The sequence below is a fragment of the Blennius ocellaris genome (genome assembly GCF_963422515.1).
Source record: "Blennius ocellaris genome assembly, contig: SCAFFOLD_211, whole genome shotgun sequence".
Taxonomy (NCBI): Eukaryota; Metazoa; Chordata; class Actinopteri; order Blenniiformes; family Blenniidae; genus Blennius; species Blennius ocellaris.
This window is the reverse complement of record NW_027661936.1, coordinates 17,007-34,134: the sequence shown is the minus strand read 5'-3', so window position 1 is coordinate 34,134 and position 17,128 is coordinate 17,007. Positions and strand designations below refer to the sequence as shown.

The 17,128-nt window shown below is 47.0% G+C and overlaps 1 protein-coding gene across 1 annotated transcript; it reads left to right on the top strand.

The window, feature by feature from the left end:
- Positions 1-10,052: 10,052 nt before the first annotated feature.
- wdr89 (WD repeat domain 89) lies at positions 10,053-11,252 on the top strand (the record flags this gene model as incomplete). Its single annotated transcript, XM_080522042.1, has 1 exon — positions 10,053-11,252. The coding sequence occupies one exon, from the start codon at positions 10,053-10,055 to the stop codon at positions 11,250-11,252; it is 1,200 nt and encodes a 399-aa protein (XP_080378168.1).
- Positions 11,253-17,128: the final 5,876 nt, after the last annotated feature.

Sequence of the window (17,128 nt, the reverse complement as noted above, 5' to 3'; positions counted from 1 at the left end):
AGTTGCAGATAGCGGGACCGTGAACGCGCCCGGACTCGGTCGACCGGGAGTCGGTTTACCCGCAAACGTCGCACCGAATAACGGCCGCGCCACTTCCGCAGCTCCGCGCCGGGCCCCCACCCCACCGCCCCCCACCCTCCACCACCCCCCCGCGACGGTTTGCGGGACTTTCTGAACGGTTCTGGACTGGAGTTCCGAGCGCCGCTGCGCCACGGCGCCTCGTTAGCCGGGGGGAAGCTAGCAGCGGCGGCGGGGGGGAAGCTAGCAGCGGCGGGGGGGGAAGCTAGCGGCGGCGGGGGGGGGGAAGCTAGCGGCGGCGGGGGGAGCCTCCGGGCGGCGGGGGGTGGAAGCTAGCAGCAGCGGCGGGGGGGGAAGCTAGCGGCGGCGGGGGGTGGGGGGAAGCCTCCGGGCTGCCGGGGAGAAGCTAGCGGCGGCGGGGGAGCCTCCGGGCGGCGGGTCGGGGGAGGAGGCCCGGGAGGAGCCATGGAGAAGGTGGCGGAGCGGCTCCGCCAGCTGCAGGACCCGCACCTCGTGGCCCGCTTCCAGCACCTCTGCGGGGTCCGGGCCAAGTCCTCCCGGGGCGACCGGCCTCACGAGCAGCACAACGGGGCGGGACGCCGCGAGCCCCCGGGGGCGACGGGCCGGCCGGAGCCCCCCCCGCCGGGGACCGGGGCAGGAGGACGGAGCCCAGGGAGGCGGGCGACGACGACCCGCAGCAGAACGGGGCGGCCGGGCCGGAGGAGCGCGGCTCCGGGGCCTCCGGGGGCTCCGGGGCCCCGGTGAAGCCGCTCCGCAGGAACTCCCTGACGGGGGACGGGGGCCAGGAGTTCCTGGTCCAGAACCGCCTGCTGTACTACGTGTTCACGCTGGGCACCGAGCTGGGCAACGAGGCCTTCTACCTCACCTTCTTCCCTTCCTCATGTGGAACGTGGACGCCCTCGTGAGCCGCCGCCTGGTCCTGGTCTGGGTCTGGGTCATGTTCCTGGGCCAGTCCACCAAGGACCTGCTGGGCTGGGCCCGGCCCGCCTCGCCCCCCGTGGTGAAGGTGGAGATGTTTTACAACTCGAGTACAGCATGCCGTCCACACACGCCATGTCCGGGACCGCCATCCCCTTCTGCCTGCTGTACCTGACCCTGGGCCGCTGGGAGGTGAGGAGGGGGGGGGGGTAGGGTCAGGTAGGGTCAGGTAGGGTTAACCCTCATGTTATTATCATGACAAGTTCCTCCTTCATATTGTCATTATCATCCTCATTATGTACTGCAGTGGTAAGGTCAGTGAGGGTAACTGTCACACAGGGGTGAGGGGTGATGTTGATGGGGTGAGGGGGTGATGTTGATGGGGTGAGGGGTGATGTTGATGGGGTGAGGGGGTGATGTTGATGGGGTGAGGGGTGATGTTGATGGGGTGAGGGGGTGATGTTGATGGGGTGAGAGGTGAAGGGGTGATGTTGATGGGGTGAGAGGTGAAGGGGTGATGTAGATGGGGTGAGGGGGTGATGTTGATGGTGCCATTTCCATGGAAACAGAAACATGAAAATGCAGAATTTTTTGGAAGGAAAAAACAAAAAGTGTGTAAATGAAGTAAAATGTGAATGCGGTTCTGCCTGAAGACGGTCTGGACTTTACCCCCCCCCCCCATGGGGGGTCCCCTGCTATGAGCCCAGGAGGTTCACTAACTGATCAACCAGCCTGATCCTGCTTTTACTGTTTATTGTTTATTGTTTATTGTTTATTGTTTTATTGTTTGTACTTGATGGTTTAATATCCAGTAATGAGTTTATACAGATATTATGACCTGAACTGATCGGCCAATCAGGAACGTCTTCTGGTCTGATACTAGACCAACCTAGTCCCTGGTTTGATCCTAGACCAACCAGGTTCCAGGTTCCAGGTTCCAGGTTCCAGGTTCCAGGTCTCTACAGACCAGAAGTTCAGACTGGCAGGTTTCCTGAGGACTTTACCTCCAGACTCTCTCTGGTTTGTTCAGTGTGTCACAGTGAAAACACTCCCCCTCCCCCCATCACCCCTCACCCCTTCCCCCCCCTCCCCCCATCACCCCCCCCCATCACCCCCCCCCCCCCCCCCCCCCCCCCCCCCCCGAGAGGTAGAGTCCAGCTCCTCCTGAGCTCTCGAGGTCTCAGGAGTTTTCCTGGAGTTTCTCTGATGAATGGAACCAGTTTCTGTTTTATTTTGTCTTCATTCTTGTTTCTTCTTCTTTAACCTGAGATCCTCCTCTTCCTCCTCTTCCTCCTCCTCCTCCTCCTCTTCCTCCTCCTCCTCCTCTTCCTCCCCCCCCCCCCCCCCCCCCCCTCAGTACCCGCCCCCCCTAGGGTTCAGTCTCGCTCTGTCCTGGTGTCTCCTGGTCTGTTCCAGCAGGATCTACATGGGGATGCACTCTGTGCTGGTGAGACACACACACACACACACACACACACACACACACACACACACACACACACACACACACACACACACACACACACACTGGTGCCACATGAGTTATACAGACCAGGAGAAATAAATAAATAAAGGTAATAATAAATAAAAGAAATAAAACCACAATAACCTTTGACAGTCACCATAATAACAATCCAATTTGGTGCTTTTATTTTGACAGTCACCATAATAACAATCCAATTTGGTGCTTTTATTTTGACAGTCACCATAATAACAATCCAATTTGGTGCTTTTATTTTGACAGTCACCATAATAACAATCCAATTTGGTGCTTTTATTTTGACAGTCACCATAATAACAATCCAATTTGGTGCTTTTATTTTGACAGTCACCATAATAACAATCCAATTTGGTGCTTTTATTTTGACAGTCACCATAATAACAATCCAACTTGGTGCTTTTATTTTGACAGTCACCATAGTAACAATCCAACTTGGTGGTTTTATTTTGACAGTCACCATAATAACAATCCAATTTGGTGCTTTTATTTTGACAGTCACCATAATAACAATCCAACTTGGTGGTTTTGTGTTGTTGTTGACCTGTCGTCCTCCCCCTCATCCCCCCGTCCTCCTCCCCGTCCTCCCCGTCCCCCTCGTCCTCCCCGTCCCCCCGTCCTCGTCCTCCCCGTCCCCCCCCTCCTCCCCGTCCCCCTCGTCCAGGACGTCCTGGCCGGCGTCCCTGTACAGCGTCCTGGTCCTGCTGCTGCTGCTGCCGGCGTTGGACACGTTGGACGTCTTCACGGAGACGAGCCGCTGGGCGCCGGCGGTGGTTTTGTCCGTCCACGTGGGTCTGGGCCTGCTGTCCTTCACGCTGGACGCCTGGAGCACCTCGCGGGGCGACACGGCCCAGATCCTGGCCGCCGGCGCCGGCGTGGCGCTGGCCTCGCACGTCAACCGCCGCCTGGGCCTGGCGGCCGACGCCGCGCCGGAGCGGCTGCCGCTCGCCTTGCCCTCCCTGAGCGCCGGCCTGGTGGGCGTGGCGGCGCTGCGCCTGGCGCTGGGCGTCCTGGTGCTGCTCGCCACGCGGGCGCTGATGAAGGCCGTCACCATCCCGCTGGCCTGCCGGGCGTTCGGCGTGCCGCGCGGCGACGTGAGGAAGGCAAGGCAGCACATGGAGGTGGAGCTTCCCTACCGCTACCTGGTGTACGGCGCCGTCGGCTTCAACGTCCTCTTCCTGGTGCCGCTGCTCTTCAGGTCGCTGCACCTCTCATGACCTCATGATTCTCAGGATCTAGTGATCTCATGATCTCAGGATTGTCAGGATCTCATGACCTCATGATTCTCATGATCTAGTGACCTCATGATTCTCAGGATCTCGTGATCTCATGACCTCATGATGGCGGCGGTTCGTCCGGCGGAGAGACGATCCTCCCGCTCTTCTTCTTCTACGTCGGTTTAAAGCTGCAGCTTCACTCAGACAAACTCTTTGATGTTTTATTGACGAGTCCAGACAAACAACCAGCTTTTATTGTGAAGGTGAGCTGCTTCCTGCATTTTAGAAATTTTACACTGAAATCTCAGAAGAAGAAAAAAAAGGTTCCTTCACCTCGAGAACGACTCGCTGGTCTTTGTGTTTCGGTGAAAAATAAAACAAATCGTCTATCGAAGACGATTGTAGAAAATTAAACAATAAAACTGGAGGAAAGAAAAACGTTGGAAAATTTCGTTAAAACTATTTTCATTAAAGTACAAAAACAACACAACAAAGTTTAAACTTTTAATTTCAAAAAAGTCCTCAAAGTCTGATTCTGTCACTTCCAAAACAGGAAGTGACAGAATCAGACTGAAGTTCAAAGGAACGTTTGTTTTTGCTTCAAAAATAGTTTTAATCAAAAGTTTAAAACTAAATTGTCGTATTAAAACTCTGGAGACTCAGGCGGCGAGAATCTGAAGCTAAAGTTTGGAGAAAAAAAAGTTAGCAACTCATGCTAACGTGTGGAACTGAGCTAAGCTGCTAAACAACCAGTGACGCCAGTTAGCGGCGGGCCGCGCTAGCGTGTGGCGGTGGGAGTGGGCGTGGCCTCCAGGGCGCCGCTCTGGATCCCGAGATTTTGTTCGCGGGGCTCTGGGGGGCGGGGCCTCTGGGGTCCAGATCAGAACAGAGGAAGCCGTCTCTGGATCAAAGGCTTGTGAAGCTCTGGTTGTCATGGCGACCATCTGGCTCTTTGTCTGGACTCTGATCTTCAACTTCCTGTGGACCTCCGCTGCAATAAGAGTCGTTTCTCTGTGATTCCTGTTTGGTTTTGATTCCTGTGGAGTTCCGCCTCCTGAGCACTTTAAGAACCGGGTCCAGTTCCTTCTCACCCCGCGGTGCCTTCACTGTCCTCCGGAGCTTTCAGCGCCGCCGCCTAGTGTCCGCAGCTGGGAAGCTCACTTCCTGTGAGCCTGAGTGGTGCCTTCACTGTCCTCCGGAGCTTTCAGCTCCTCAGCAGACAGAACTTTCTTTACGTTTGTTAAAAGTTGAGACTCAAAGTTTCTTTTTGTGTGAAATGATCTTGGCTGTGAGACGTTCACTGACCTCAGGAGCTTTCAGCTCCTGAACAGACATGAGACGTTCACTGACCTTCTTCCAGCCAGGAACTTCGGTTCTTTTCTTCACAACTTCTTAGCTTTTCACAGTAAAACAACCTTGTTTGATAGTTTTAGTTTCTGGATCGGAAAAAGGTTGAATTTCCTGTGATTTTTAGCAAAATGTCTATTTTCTCATTTTTCTACGATGTGACGTTGAGATTCCTTCGACGCTTCTTCCTGATTTATTGTCGTGAATTTTCTTACATTTTTACTGAAATGACTTAAAGTTTGACTTTTGAATGTTTTGAGACGTCGGTGAAGGAAAACCTCTCGGACTTTTCCACTTCCTGTTTCGTCACCGAATCTTTCCTCTTCCGTTTCCTTAAAGACACGGAAATAATCGTATTTTTATCTAAAGCTTAAGATTTTTATCTTGAATTTTAAAGTAGAATAAAATTTCTTCAGGTTAAAGTTTCTGTGAATTTGAGTTTAACATTTTTTCTTTTAAACGGCCTCATCAAGTTGTATTTTGAAATGTTTGGACTTTCAACTTGTGAGTTCCTCAGCAGGAAACATTTTTCACATTAAAACACATTTAAACGTTAATTTGAACCGTTTGGAGAGGAAATGTTCAGATTAAAAGTTTGTTTTAGGAAACAGACTTTTAAAACATTTCAGTGAAAATTAACTTCTGGAGCTTAAACGTGACGTCGTCAATAATTAAAATGAATTATTTTCAGTAAAAAAAATTAACAATTCAAGTATTTATGCTGTCATACGTTTTCTAAAAGAAATGACTGAAATACTGATTTATTTTTAAATTTAAACATTTCTAATAAAAAAAACCTTTGGGTAAAATGTTTCTATTTTGATAAGAATTTTTTTTTAAATTCTAAATGTATATTTTAATATAAATGAACAGAACCGTCTTCTTGTGCCTCTTCTGGAGTTTTTCTTCAATTTAACCAGAGTTTGATCTAATTTGTTGTTTCCATGTTTTCTTGAACGCAACAAAACTCTGAAGTTGTTTTTCCTCCTGAACAAAACGGAAACTGAATCGTCTTTCTGTGTTTTTACTGTAAAAACTTTAATTTTTGTCTCTGATCTGAAACGTTTCCGTCAGTCAGAAGCGAACACTCAGATTTCCCACGTTGGCGGCGGTCCGTGAACGCCTCCCCGTGTTTGATTCCTGTGTGCGGTGTAAAAGCCCTGCTCCGCTCTCCGTGGTGCGTTCAGGCGCTGCAGGAAGAACCGCTTCCTCTCAGCACTAACTTGTTTGTTTGTTTACGGTACTGTCGTGACTGAAATGTTCCCAGAATGCACTGCGCCTTCACTCGCCTTCAAATATACGTTTTAGTGAAAATTCCAGATTAAAAAAAGAAGAAAAAAGTTCACAAATTAAAATAAAAATCACTGAAACATTTCAAGCAGTTAAAAACATGCAGGTTGAATCATTTATATTTATGAGTTTATGGCACATATACGGTTTTTTAATTCACATTAGTTTCTCTTTTGGAGTTAATTTAGTTTTTTGATTGATTCTTCACTTCAGTATTTTCTGTTTATGAAATTAATCAGCAAGAAAATGTTGCAGATTAAAATGTTTTAATCTTTGAATTAACTTTTTTTACCTGTAAAATGTGGAACATCTGCTTTTTAGTTTACTTTTTATTTTTTTTGTTTTATTTTTCTGTTTTTGTTTGTTTGCTCAGAAAAAAGGTTCGTTTATTTTGACCAAAGTGTGTGTGTGTGTGTGTGTGTGTGTGTGTGTGTGTGTGTGTGTGTGTGTGTGTGTGTGTGTGTGTGTGTGTGTGTGTGTGTGTGTGTGTGTGCGTGTGCGTGTGCGTGTGTGCGTGCGCGTGCGCGTGTGCGTGTGTCTTGTTGCACTTTGTTGGTGGTTTGAAAGTTGTATTTTTTAATCTTCTTTCATTTTCCTTTCAGTTTCTCAGAATTTATTTTTTCTTCAAGAAACATTCAGATTTTTTTTTCTTGCATTTGATTTAATTTGAAAATCTGATTTCTCTTTGTGTGAAATAAAAACTGATTGAAATGATTGAACTCACTTTATTTTTGTCCATTTGAAATTTATCTTAACTGATCAAATCTTAAGTCATTAAAAAATTGGATTAAATTGTTGAAATCGTTCAAACATGTTTTCTTTAAAATATATAATAAATAAAAAACAAAATCCGAAGAAATATCCAATAGAAACCCTGATATTTCTGTTTGTAGATTTAGTTCTTTTGTTTGGAAGTTTTAATTTCGAGAAAAGTTCTGGATACTTGAACGACAAGAATTTGGATAAACGGTGAAATTAGGAAAGAAAAAACGATTAATCATCAGCAAGTTAAATAACTTTAAATAAATCGAGGAGTGACGAGATTTTTCTCAGTTAAAATGGAGAAAAAAAAGATTCAAAATCGCAAAAAAAAGTTTCAGAAACACAAAAATCGTGTGAAATATCAACAATGACGGGGAAATTTTATTCACATACAAAAAAACGTACAGAAATCCTGTAAAATATTCAGTTTGACTAAAATATAAATTAAGATTTAAATGAATGAAATGACGATATTTAGACGAATCAAAACTCAAAGTAATGAAACTTCACCACGGAAATGTTTTTATTTCATGAAAGAGATTAGAAAGTGTAACAGAAAAATGACAAAGTGACTGAAAACCAAAGAAAAGATTAGAAATCACAAGATTCTCTGGAGAATAAAATAAAAAAGGTCATAATATAATAATTCTGGAAAGAAAAATTCCCCAGAAGAAAAATCATCACGGAAAGTACACATTTAATCCACAGAACATGAGGATGATGAATAAAAGGTGTCAAAATGATCTTAAAATCGAACGAAATGAAGATAATCAATAAAAGGTGAGTTCACTGCTTCCGGCCTCGGAGCTGCTGCCCCCTGCGGGACGGCCGAGGAATTACACCTGATCGACATCGGAGGATTTTTACTCTTTAAAAATGGAGGAAAACATTTTGATCTTCAGTTTTCAGGCCTGAAAAAGAATAAAGAGACTTTGTAAGAAGCCAGAACAAGAAAATGTTTATACACAAACATTAAAAACCGCATTCAGAATTTTGAAGAGGAAAAAAATGTCAAATAATCAGACGAACGCCACAAAACTAAACATAAAAACATCGAGAAGAGAATTCAAATGACAATAAATAATCACAATAACAAGGAATGAAGAACAACGAAGTGGTTGGATTTAAATAAACACATGATTACAACAACCTTTGCATTAATAAATTAAAAAATTACCCCGAAAAATTATATAAAGACAAACGAATAATAAACAATAACAACGACACAAACATTAAAAAAGATAAAATGATAATAATAATAATAATAAAGTGCAAAGGAAAGAACAAACAAGCCAAAACAAAACGTTTAACTTGTAAAAGAACAAAACAACGAAGAAGAGAAAATAAAAAGACAAAAAAAATAAAAAATGAGTAGCGGAACCATGTGGCGACTCGAAGGTTCCGCCCGGACTATAAACACAGTGACACCGGCCCGTCCTCCATGTGTGGGTGAGTGAAAATGTGACCGCGTCGGTTTTTATTCAATCGATTTATTAGCTGTGAATCGATTCGATCGATTAATCTGCAGATTAACAACAGATTCACATGTTTAAGACGATAAATGAACTTTAAACTGGAGTTTTGCTCGCGAGGAGAAAAAAACCACTTCACACCAGACTCCATCCACAAAGTCTGGTTATTGTCATTTATTGTGACGTTCTGCGCGCGTTTCCGGAAAGATCCAGATCAATTAACCACGAGAACAAGACGAAGATCAGTCGCTTTAATTCGGCGTCAGTTTAAAAACTAAAAATCTCGTATTTTGATTTTATTGGACGAAAACTGGAACTGGAACTGGAACAAGTGCTGCAAATAACTGGTTTTATTTTGACAGTCACTGTAATCACAATCCAACTTGGTGGTTTTATTTTGACAGTCACCGTAATAACAATCCAACTTTGTGGTTTTATTTTGACAGTCACTGTAATAACAATCCAACTTTGTGGTTTTATTTTGACAGTCACCGTAATAACAATCCAACTTTGTGGTTTTATTTTGACAGTCACTGTAATAACTATCCAACTTGGTGGTTTTATTTTGACAGTCACCGTAATAACAATCCAACTTTGTGGTTTTATTTTGACAGTCACTGTAATCACAATCCAACTTGGTGGTTTTATTTTGACAGTCACTGTAATCACAATCCAACTTGGTGGTTTTATTTTGACAGTCACCGTAATAACAATCCAACTTTGTGGTTTTATTTTGACAGTCACTGTAATCACAATCCAATTTGGTGCTTTTATTTTGACAGTCACCATAATAACAATCCAATTTGGTGCTTTTATTTTGACAGTCACCATAATAACAATCCAATTTGGTGCTTTTATTTTGACAGTCACCATAATAACAATCCAACTTGGTGGTTTTATTTTGACAGTCACCATAATAACAATCCAATTTGGTGCTTTTATTTTGACAGTCACCATAATAACAATCCAATTTGGTGCTTTTATTTTGACAGTCACCATAATAACAATCCAATTTGGTGCTTTTATTTTGACAGTCACCATAATAACAATCCAACTTGGTGCTTTTATTTTGACAGTCACCGTAATAACAATCCAACTTTGTGGTTTTATTTTGACAGTCACTGTAATCACAATCCAACTTGGTGGTTTTATTTTGACAGTCACTGTAATAACAATCCAACTTTGTGGTTTTATTTTGACAGTCACTGTAATAACAATCCAACTTGGTGGTTTTATTTTGACAGTCACTGTAATAACAATCCAACTTGATGGTTTTATTTTGACAGTCACTGTAATAACTATCCAACTTGGTGGTTTTATTTTGTTATTTGTTTGAAGGTGTTAAAGCACCATCTGGTGCCGTAACGACCCGGTTTCACTGTTTCTACCCACGTTTCAGGAGTTCCTGTGTGAAAGTGAACGTCCTCTTGGCTCCGCCCCCGCCTGGCTCCTCCCCATCTGCCCCCTCCCCATCTGGCTCCTCCCCCCTCTGGCTCCGCCCCCGTCTCCATGGAGGGTCTGCAGCAGAAGCTAGCCGGTCTGTCTCTGGCGCGGCGCTCCGGCGCGGCGCCGCCCACCTACCTGCTGGCCGCCGCCCTGCAGCCGGGCGCCGGCGCCGCCCTGCTGGCGGTGTCCTGCTCCGACTTCAGCGTGCGGCTGCACCGCAGAGACACGCTGCGGCCGGCGGGGGAGTTCCGGGGCCACGGGGGGCCGCTGTGCGGCCTCACCTGGGGCCACGCCTCCCCGGACCTCCTGTACTCGGGCTGCGCGGACGGCAAGGTGCGGGCGTGGGACGTGCGGCGGCCCGGCGCGGCGCCGCCGGCGCAGACCTTCAGCAGCGGCGGCGTCGGCGCGGCGGCGCACTCCTACTGCAGCCTGGACCTGAACTGCAGCGACGCGCTGCTGGCCGCCGGCGCCGAGCGGCCGGACGACGACGGCGACAGCCTCCTGGTGTTCTGGGACGCGCGGCGGCCGGGCGCCGCGCCGCTGGGCGCGTTCTCCGAGTCGCACGCCGACGACGTCACCGAGCTGCGCTTCCACCCGCGGGACCGGGACCGGCTGGCGTCCGGCGGCGCCGACGGCCTGGTGAACGTGTTCGACCTGAGCCGCGGCGACGAGGACGAGGCGCTGCTCGCCACCTGCCGCTGCGGCGCGGCGGCCGGCGCCCTGTGCTGGTCTGGCCCCGCCCACCAGCAGCTGCTGGGCCTGAGCCGGGACGAGGGCCTGCACCTGTGGGACCTGGACCGGCTGCAGGGCGACCGGCCGCTCGCCCTCTTCAGCGCCGCCGACGCCCGCGGCCCGGCGGGCGTGGACTACCTGGTGGGCGGGGCGTGGCTGGAGGGCGCCGGCCGGCTGCTGGTGGTGGGCGGGACCGCCGGCGGCGACCTGCGCCTGATGGAGTGCGACGGCGGCGGGCTGCGGCCGCTGCGGGGCCTCCTGCGGGGGGGCCACGACGCCACCGTGCGCTGCTTCCTGTGGGACGAGGCGGCCGACGCCCTCGTCACCGGCGGCGAGGACGCTCGGCTGTTGCTATGGAAACCAGGAGGGGCGGAGCTCGGGGGAGGGGCGGAGCTCCGTGGAAGGGCGGAGCTCGGGGGAGGGGCGGAGCCCCGTGGAGCGGGGGCGGAGCCCCTGAAGAGCCGGTCGGCTCTGAAGTCCAGGACGCACAGAAAACCAAGTTTCCAGAAAGAGAAGAAGAAGAAAACGTGAAGAAAAAAACAACAGAACTTCTGAGAGAATCAAACTTTTATTTGACTTTATTTTATTTTTCGTTTTGTTTTATTCAGTTTGACTGGATTTTATTTTTTCTTTTACTCACTTTTCATTTTTTTCTTGTTCAATTTTAGCGAATTTGATTTGACTATTTATTTTATTTCTTTTTATAATTGTTTTTTTTCTAATGTTTTCATTTTTTTTTCAACTGATTTGATTCATTTAATTTTTATTTTACTTTCTTTTACTTCACTTATTTTGTTTTACTGCATTTCATTTGAATTGTTTTTTATTTTACTTTGCTTTATTTTTTTGGTTTGATTTGTTTGTTTATTTTTCTATTTTTGTCTTTTATTAGCTTCTATTCAGTTTAACATCGTCAACATGATTCTAATCCTAATCTCATTCTATGCTAAATAACTATTTTGATTTCTTTTCACCTACTTTAGTTTAAATACATTTAGTTTTGCTTCCCAGCTGGTTAATTAATTTTATTTGACTTTATTAGATTTATTTAATTTATTTCCATCATTTGAAGTTTGACTCTTTCAGATGTGAATGTTTGGACAAATTCACTCGTATATGAACATTTGAATATTTTTATTTTGAATTATGTGATTGAAACGTTAAAGAGCTGAAGTTAGAATTTATCATTTTAATCATTTTCTTTCCTCTGATCAACTTCAGAGCAGGAAGTCAAAAACACCAAGCTGGTGTTTCTTCACACCTTCAAAATAAAAAACGTCTGCAGTGAAATCTGCTTGTTTATTCTTCACATCCGCCTCAATGTCTGTTCATGTATTTTATCTGCTGACATTTATTTTGAAAAGAATCAAACGTGAGTAAAAAAAGAAGCAGCTGCAAAAAGATCCTGAACGACTGGAGGAACTAGAGCGTGCTCTTATTTTGACAGTCACCATAATAACAATCCAACTTGGTGCTTTTATTTTGACAGCCACCATAATAACAATCCAACTTGGTGGTTTTATTTTGACAGTCTCCATAATAACAATCCAACTTGGTGGTTTTATTTTGACAGTCACCATAATAACAATCCAACTTGGTGGTTTTATTTTGACAGTCACCGTAATAACAATCCAACTTGGTGCTTTTATTTTGACAGTCACCGTAATAACAGTCCAACTTGGTGGTTTTATTTTGACAGTCACCGTAATAACAATCCAACTTGGTGCTTTTATTTTGACAGTCACCGTAATAACAGTCCAACTTGGTGCTTTTATTTTGACAGTCACCGTAATAACAGTCCAACTTGGTGATTTTCCAACACAATATCAATAACAATCATTTGATCACATGTTTCTGTGTCACGATTGCATGCTGTTAGCCGTTAGCACATATCAATGCTAACTAGCCTGTCAGGTAGCAACATCACTGAACAGTGTCTCCATGGCAACAGACGCTGATCTCCTTCATGAGGTGCCTCTCATCCACTTAGTTCAGTTTTTTTGGAACTTTCTTTCTTTCTTTTCTTTCCTCCAGGTCGAGCAGTGGGCCTGCAGGGACGAGCTGGAACCAGCAGGTGGCGGTAGTGCAACTTTATGAAAACCAACTGCGTTGAACCCCAGAAGAAGAAGAGAAGAAGAAGCGTTTGGAGATTTATTCAGAACCAGTTCGCTGTTCACGTCCCAACATCTAATCTGTTGGTGTTTGGATGATGACGAATCTTCCCTGAACATTCCATGCGGGTTCATAGTTTTTGCAAAAAGTTGATAAAAAAAAACTAAACCAATAAATAAACAAATACACGCAGACAAAAGGGTGACAATGACCGCGGACAGTGTTTCGTGGGCGGTAGTTTGCTGGAGTTTAGAGAACGCAGCGGTTTATGGATTATGTAACTCCAGTCGTAGTTCTCCGCTCCTCCCGCTCCTCCCGCCGCGCAGCGTCTGCGGGCCGTGAGTCTCCGTGACGCGGCGGTGTGCGGGCCGGCCGGCGGGGAGCGTCCCGGACAGGTTGGTCCTCATTCCTGCGCGGTGTGGCGGAGGAGACGCGCACGGTGCTGCGCGTTCCGCCCGGACGGACACACACACACACACACACACACACACACACGGCGCCGTACGCTGAGTGACAGCCCGCGCCGTCCAATCAGAAGCCCGGACTGGGCTGCGGGCAGCCAATCAGGAGGCCGCTGTGGCCGTGTCTGTTATGTGTGCCGTGGTCTCTCCCAGCAGTGTTGACAATAGAAGCGAAGCAGCCCCGACCCAGCGACGAACCGCGGAAAGCAGCCCAATCCAGCGGTCCGGGGAGGACGAGCCACTCGATCCGCCACAGGAATGACCAGAGCCGCGTTCCGCTGTTAATGGAAGTCTGAGGATTATTCCTTTTCGGAAGGCGAAGGCACTCGTGGGTTTGGCTGTTTTCAGGCCGAGATTTTCCTGCCGCTCCGCCGCCGCTGTGGGAGAAAAAAAAAAAAAAAAGGCTGGAGGTAGCCGCACGTTAGCCCCGTAGCTTCCCGAACATAGGATAACTCCTCCGCCGCCGCCGTCTCCGTCGCGAACCGCAGAGGATCCAGGTAAAGTACCACGCTCGGGGAGCAGGGAGCCAGCGGGTCGGCTGCGGCTCTGGTCGGGACTCGGGACGGTTTCTTCCCCCGGTTGAGAGCGCTAGGCTAACGGTAGCAGCATTAGCACTGCCCCTGTATTTACACCTGGGACGATGGGTGACCGCCCGAACCCGCCCAGGTAAAGTCCTCTCACCGCGCACACACGAAAATCACCCTGCAGACCCTCTGCTCTTTGAATCGGCTTCTGATTTGATTTGCACAGAAAGCGAGCTGGTGTCGCCTGCTGAGTTAAGCTAAGCTAAAGGCTACATGTTCGTCTCGAGCTAACCCGCGGTAGCCGCGGCGCTAACGCTAACGAGCTAGCACAAATAATAGCTTTTTATTGGACCAGAGGTCGACGGCTTTGACCAAACTGCTGGATTATCTCCGCCTCCGTAACACGTCCGTCCCCCGGGCGGCTCGGGGACATAACTAGCTACCGTCCTATGTTGGTTTGAGGCGCTGGAGCGTGGAGCTAACGCGGCTAGCCGCCGCTCCGTGTGGCTCCTGCGGCCAAGGCCCGACCGGGACGAGCTCCCGGCGGCTCCCCTCGATCCATCATCTGTCACCGCGCTGCTCACAACCGACCACCTTCACCTCCAGACGACCAGGCCAGCGTCTCACACGAGTCTCTGCTAATTAATAACATCATTCTCAGCGAGGAGTCGGAGCCATGCAGCCTCCTGAAACACCCCCTGGTCGCTCCTCCAGCTCTGGGGGTCGCGGGGGGCAGTTTGAAAACGTTAATCCGACCTTTTCCTCCAAATTTAATCCAAATGAGCTCATTGAAACTCCCAACCAAAGGTTTGTCGTGTTTTCCATCGTAAAACAATCCAGTTTCAACACTTTAGTGTGTTTACATGTAATTACAGGTAATCCTCGATAATGATCATTTATACACACCTGCAACTTGAGTTTATATCGTTTTTGTTGCGCTGTTGAGGTAAATCTTAGTATCTGCTGACCACATTCACACGTGAGAAGCCTTTGTAAACATGAGTTACTTTATTTATGTTTTGGAAACAGTGGGAGGCGTTTTTATTGTATATTCTTGTACAAGACGACATGGTTTCAACATCTTAGTGTGGCGACAGGTAATCAAACACGTCGACCCCAATCATTACTTCACATAAACACTTATGTTAATTAATGTAAGTTTGGTAGTTCTTGTTGAAGTTGGTCTTCGTATCTGACGACCACAAACATCTTGCCAGTTGAAAAACCGAATAGTTTTCTCTTTCAGTTTTCACTGTTTGGAAGGATGGTGAACAAAGAAGCGTCTTTCTGATCACGTCCCAGCTGCTGTCAGGTGAAGCCACATGTCAGGAAGCTCCGTCAACGTCTCACACATTTTGAGGCGTGAGTCAACATAGTTTGAACATACCTGTTGATGAAGGCAGAGTGAAATGTCATTCCAGTTGATGTGTTTGGAGTCAGATGAGTCTGTTGATCTGACCCCAGGTCAGTGGAGCTTTTCTGGTGATGTTGGACTTTTGACTGGTTTTATGAGTTTTCTACATTGGTGGGTTGTGCTGATCACCCTGGGCAACACCAATTAAACATTTCTGTGTGTTTACAATGTTTTTCACCAATACTGACTGTACTAAGGCCTCTACTGTCATTTATGTAGGTTTCAGGTGTCACTTCAGTAGCTTAGAAGAACAAAGTGTTAAATTAGTCTCAGGCGAACAAAAAAGTGTCAAACAAAATGTAAATTCTTGGACTAGATAGTTTGAAATATGCCCCTTATTAATGTTTTCTGGTAACTGTAAACATTGGTGGAGCATTTTATGGTGCGTACAAACATTCAGAGAGGAATTCTGACCCTCGTGATGCAGTAGGAATAATTACACAGTAAATATTTAATAGTCTCGGTATCTGTGATCACAAGTATCATCTGTTTTATTGGTGTCTGTTTATGGTTTGACTGTCTCTAAACTCCTGATCAGATCTGTGACTGCTTGTGTGACAGAAGCTAAACTTGTAATGTAGATCTGACTCCAGGTCAGTGGAGACAAAGAGTTTCTCATATTAACTTTGACTTCTTTTCCAAAACTTTTAATTTCCTTCACCGATGAACGTTGGGGTGGAAGGTTGTGTTTTCATCTGCATGTATTTAGGTATGTATGTATTTTATCAACTTTTTGGAAAAAAGAACTTCTCACCAGAATCGCCTGAAACCTTCCAGGATGGTTCGTCATCAGAACAGGATCCATTAGATTCTGGGACGTTAACGACGATTTCTGAATGAATCCCACAAAAAAAATGGTGAAAAAATGTTCTCATACAAAGTGACTGAGAGAGGACCCTCATGGAGATCAGCCTCTGTTGCCATGGAGACGCTCCCTGCTCAGTGTTTCACACGGTGACGTCTGACGAGCTAGTTAGCGTTAAAATGAGATGGCGACTAACATGCTAGCAACACTAACCTGCTTCTGCAAACGTGGCGTTGGGGGGGGGAATGACGATCTACCGAGTGTAGCTCTGGTTTGGACTGTTTGCTGATTCCTGGTTTGGACATTTGAATGTGTCTGCAGCAGGCGGGAGACAAAACCTGACGCTCAACCACAGAATAGAGGCGACTGGAGTTTTGGTGTTTGGGAGGAAGTGGTCAGTCGTAGCGACTCTGGCGCTCTGCCGTACGCTGCATCATGGGGCGTTCCATCCTGGAGTTCCTAATAATGACATTGTAGAGGGCGTTGCTTTGTAAATAAGTCATTAAATAGTAGTGTGTGGTTGATGTTCATGCAGTTCAGTCGTGACCCCGTCGTCACAAAGTGTCGTAAATAAACGGTTGTGTCTGGAGCAGCTGGCCCAACGTTTAGCCGTAGAGTCGTGGTGGTAGAATCCTGGTCAGTCACTTTGTACAGGAGGACCAGGAGCCGAAATACACATTTATTCATGTAAACAAACGTGTGTGTTCAGTGTTTTGTGGCGTTTTGTGACTGAGCTGATCAGTTGTACTGTGTTTTGTACAGTTGCATAGTCAGTTAAAGTAAAAGTACTGTGTCCAGTACTCTGCAGCTCGGGGTCCAGCCGGGGCAAAGGGCAGAGGCAACCTGCCCCGATGCCCCGCTGCCCCGCTGCCCCGGCTTCAGGACAGCCTGACGGAGAGGAAAGTGTTTGATAAAAGTGTTTCGAGGTAAAAACCTTGAGAGAAAGTCTGCTGTCGTCACTACAATGTTTCCTGGTCGCTGTGTTGGATGTTCACACGTCAACACAACCAGAATTAGACCAATCACGAGGATTTATTTCTTCACTTTGTTCTGAAGAAGATCATTTTAAACAAATTTGACATTTTGAGAAA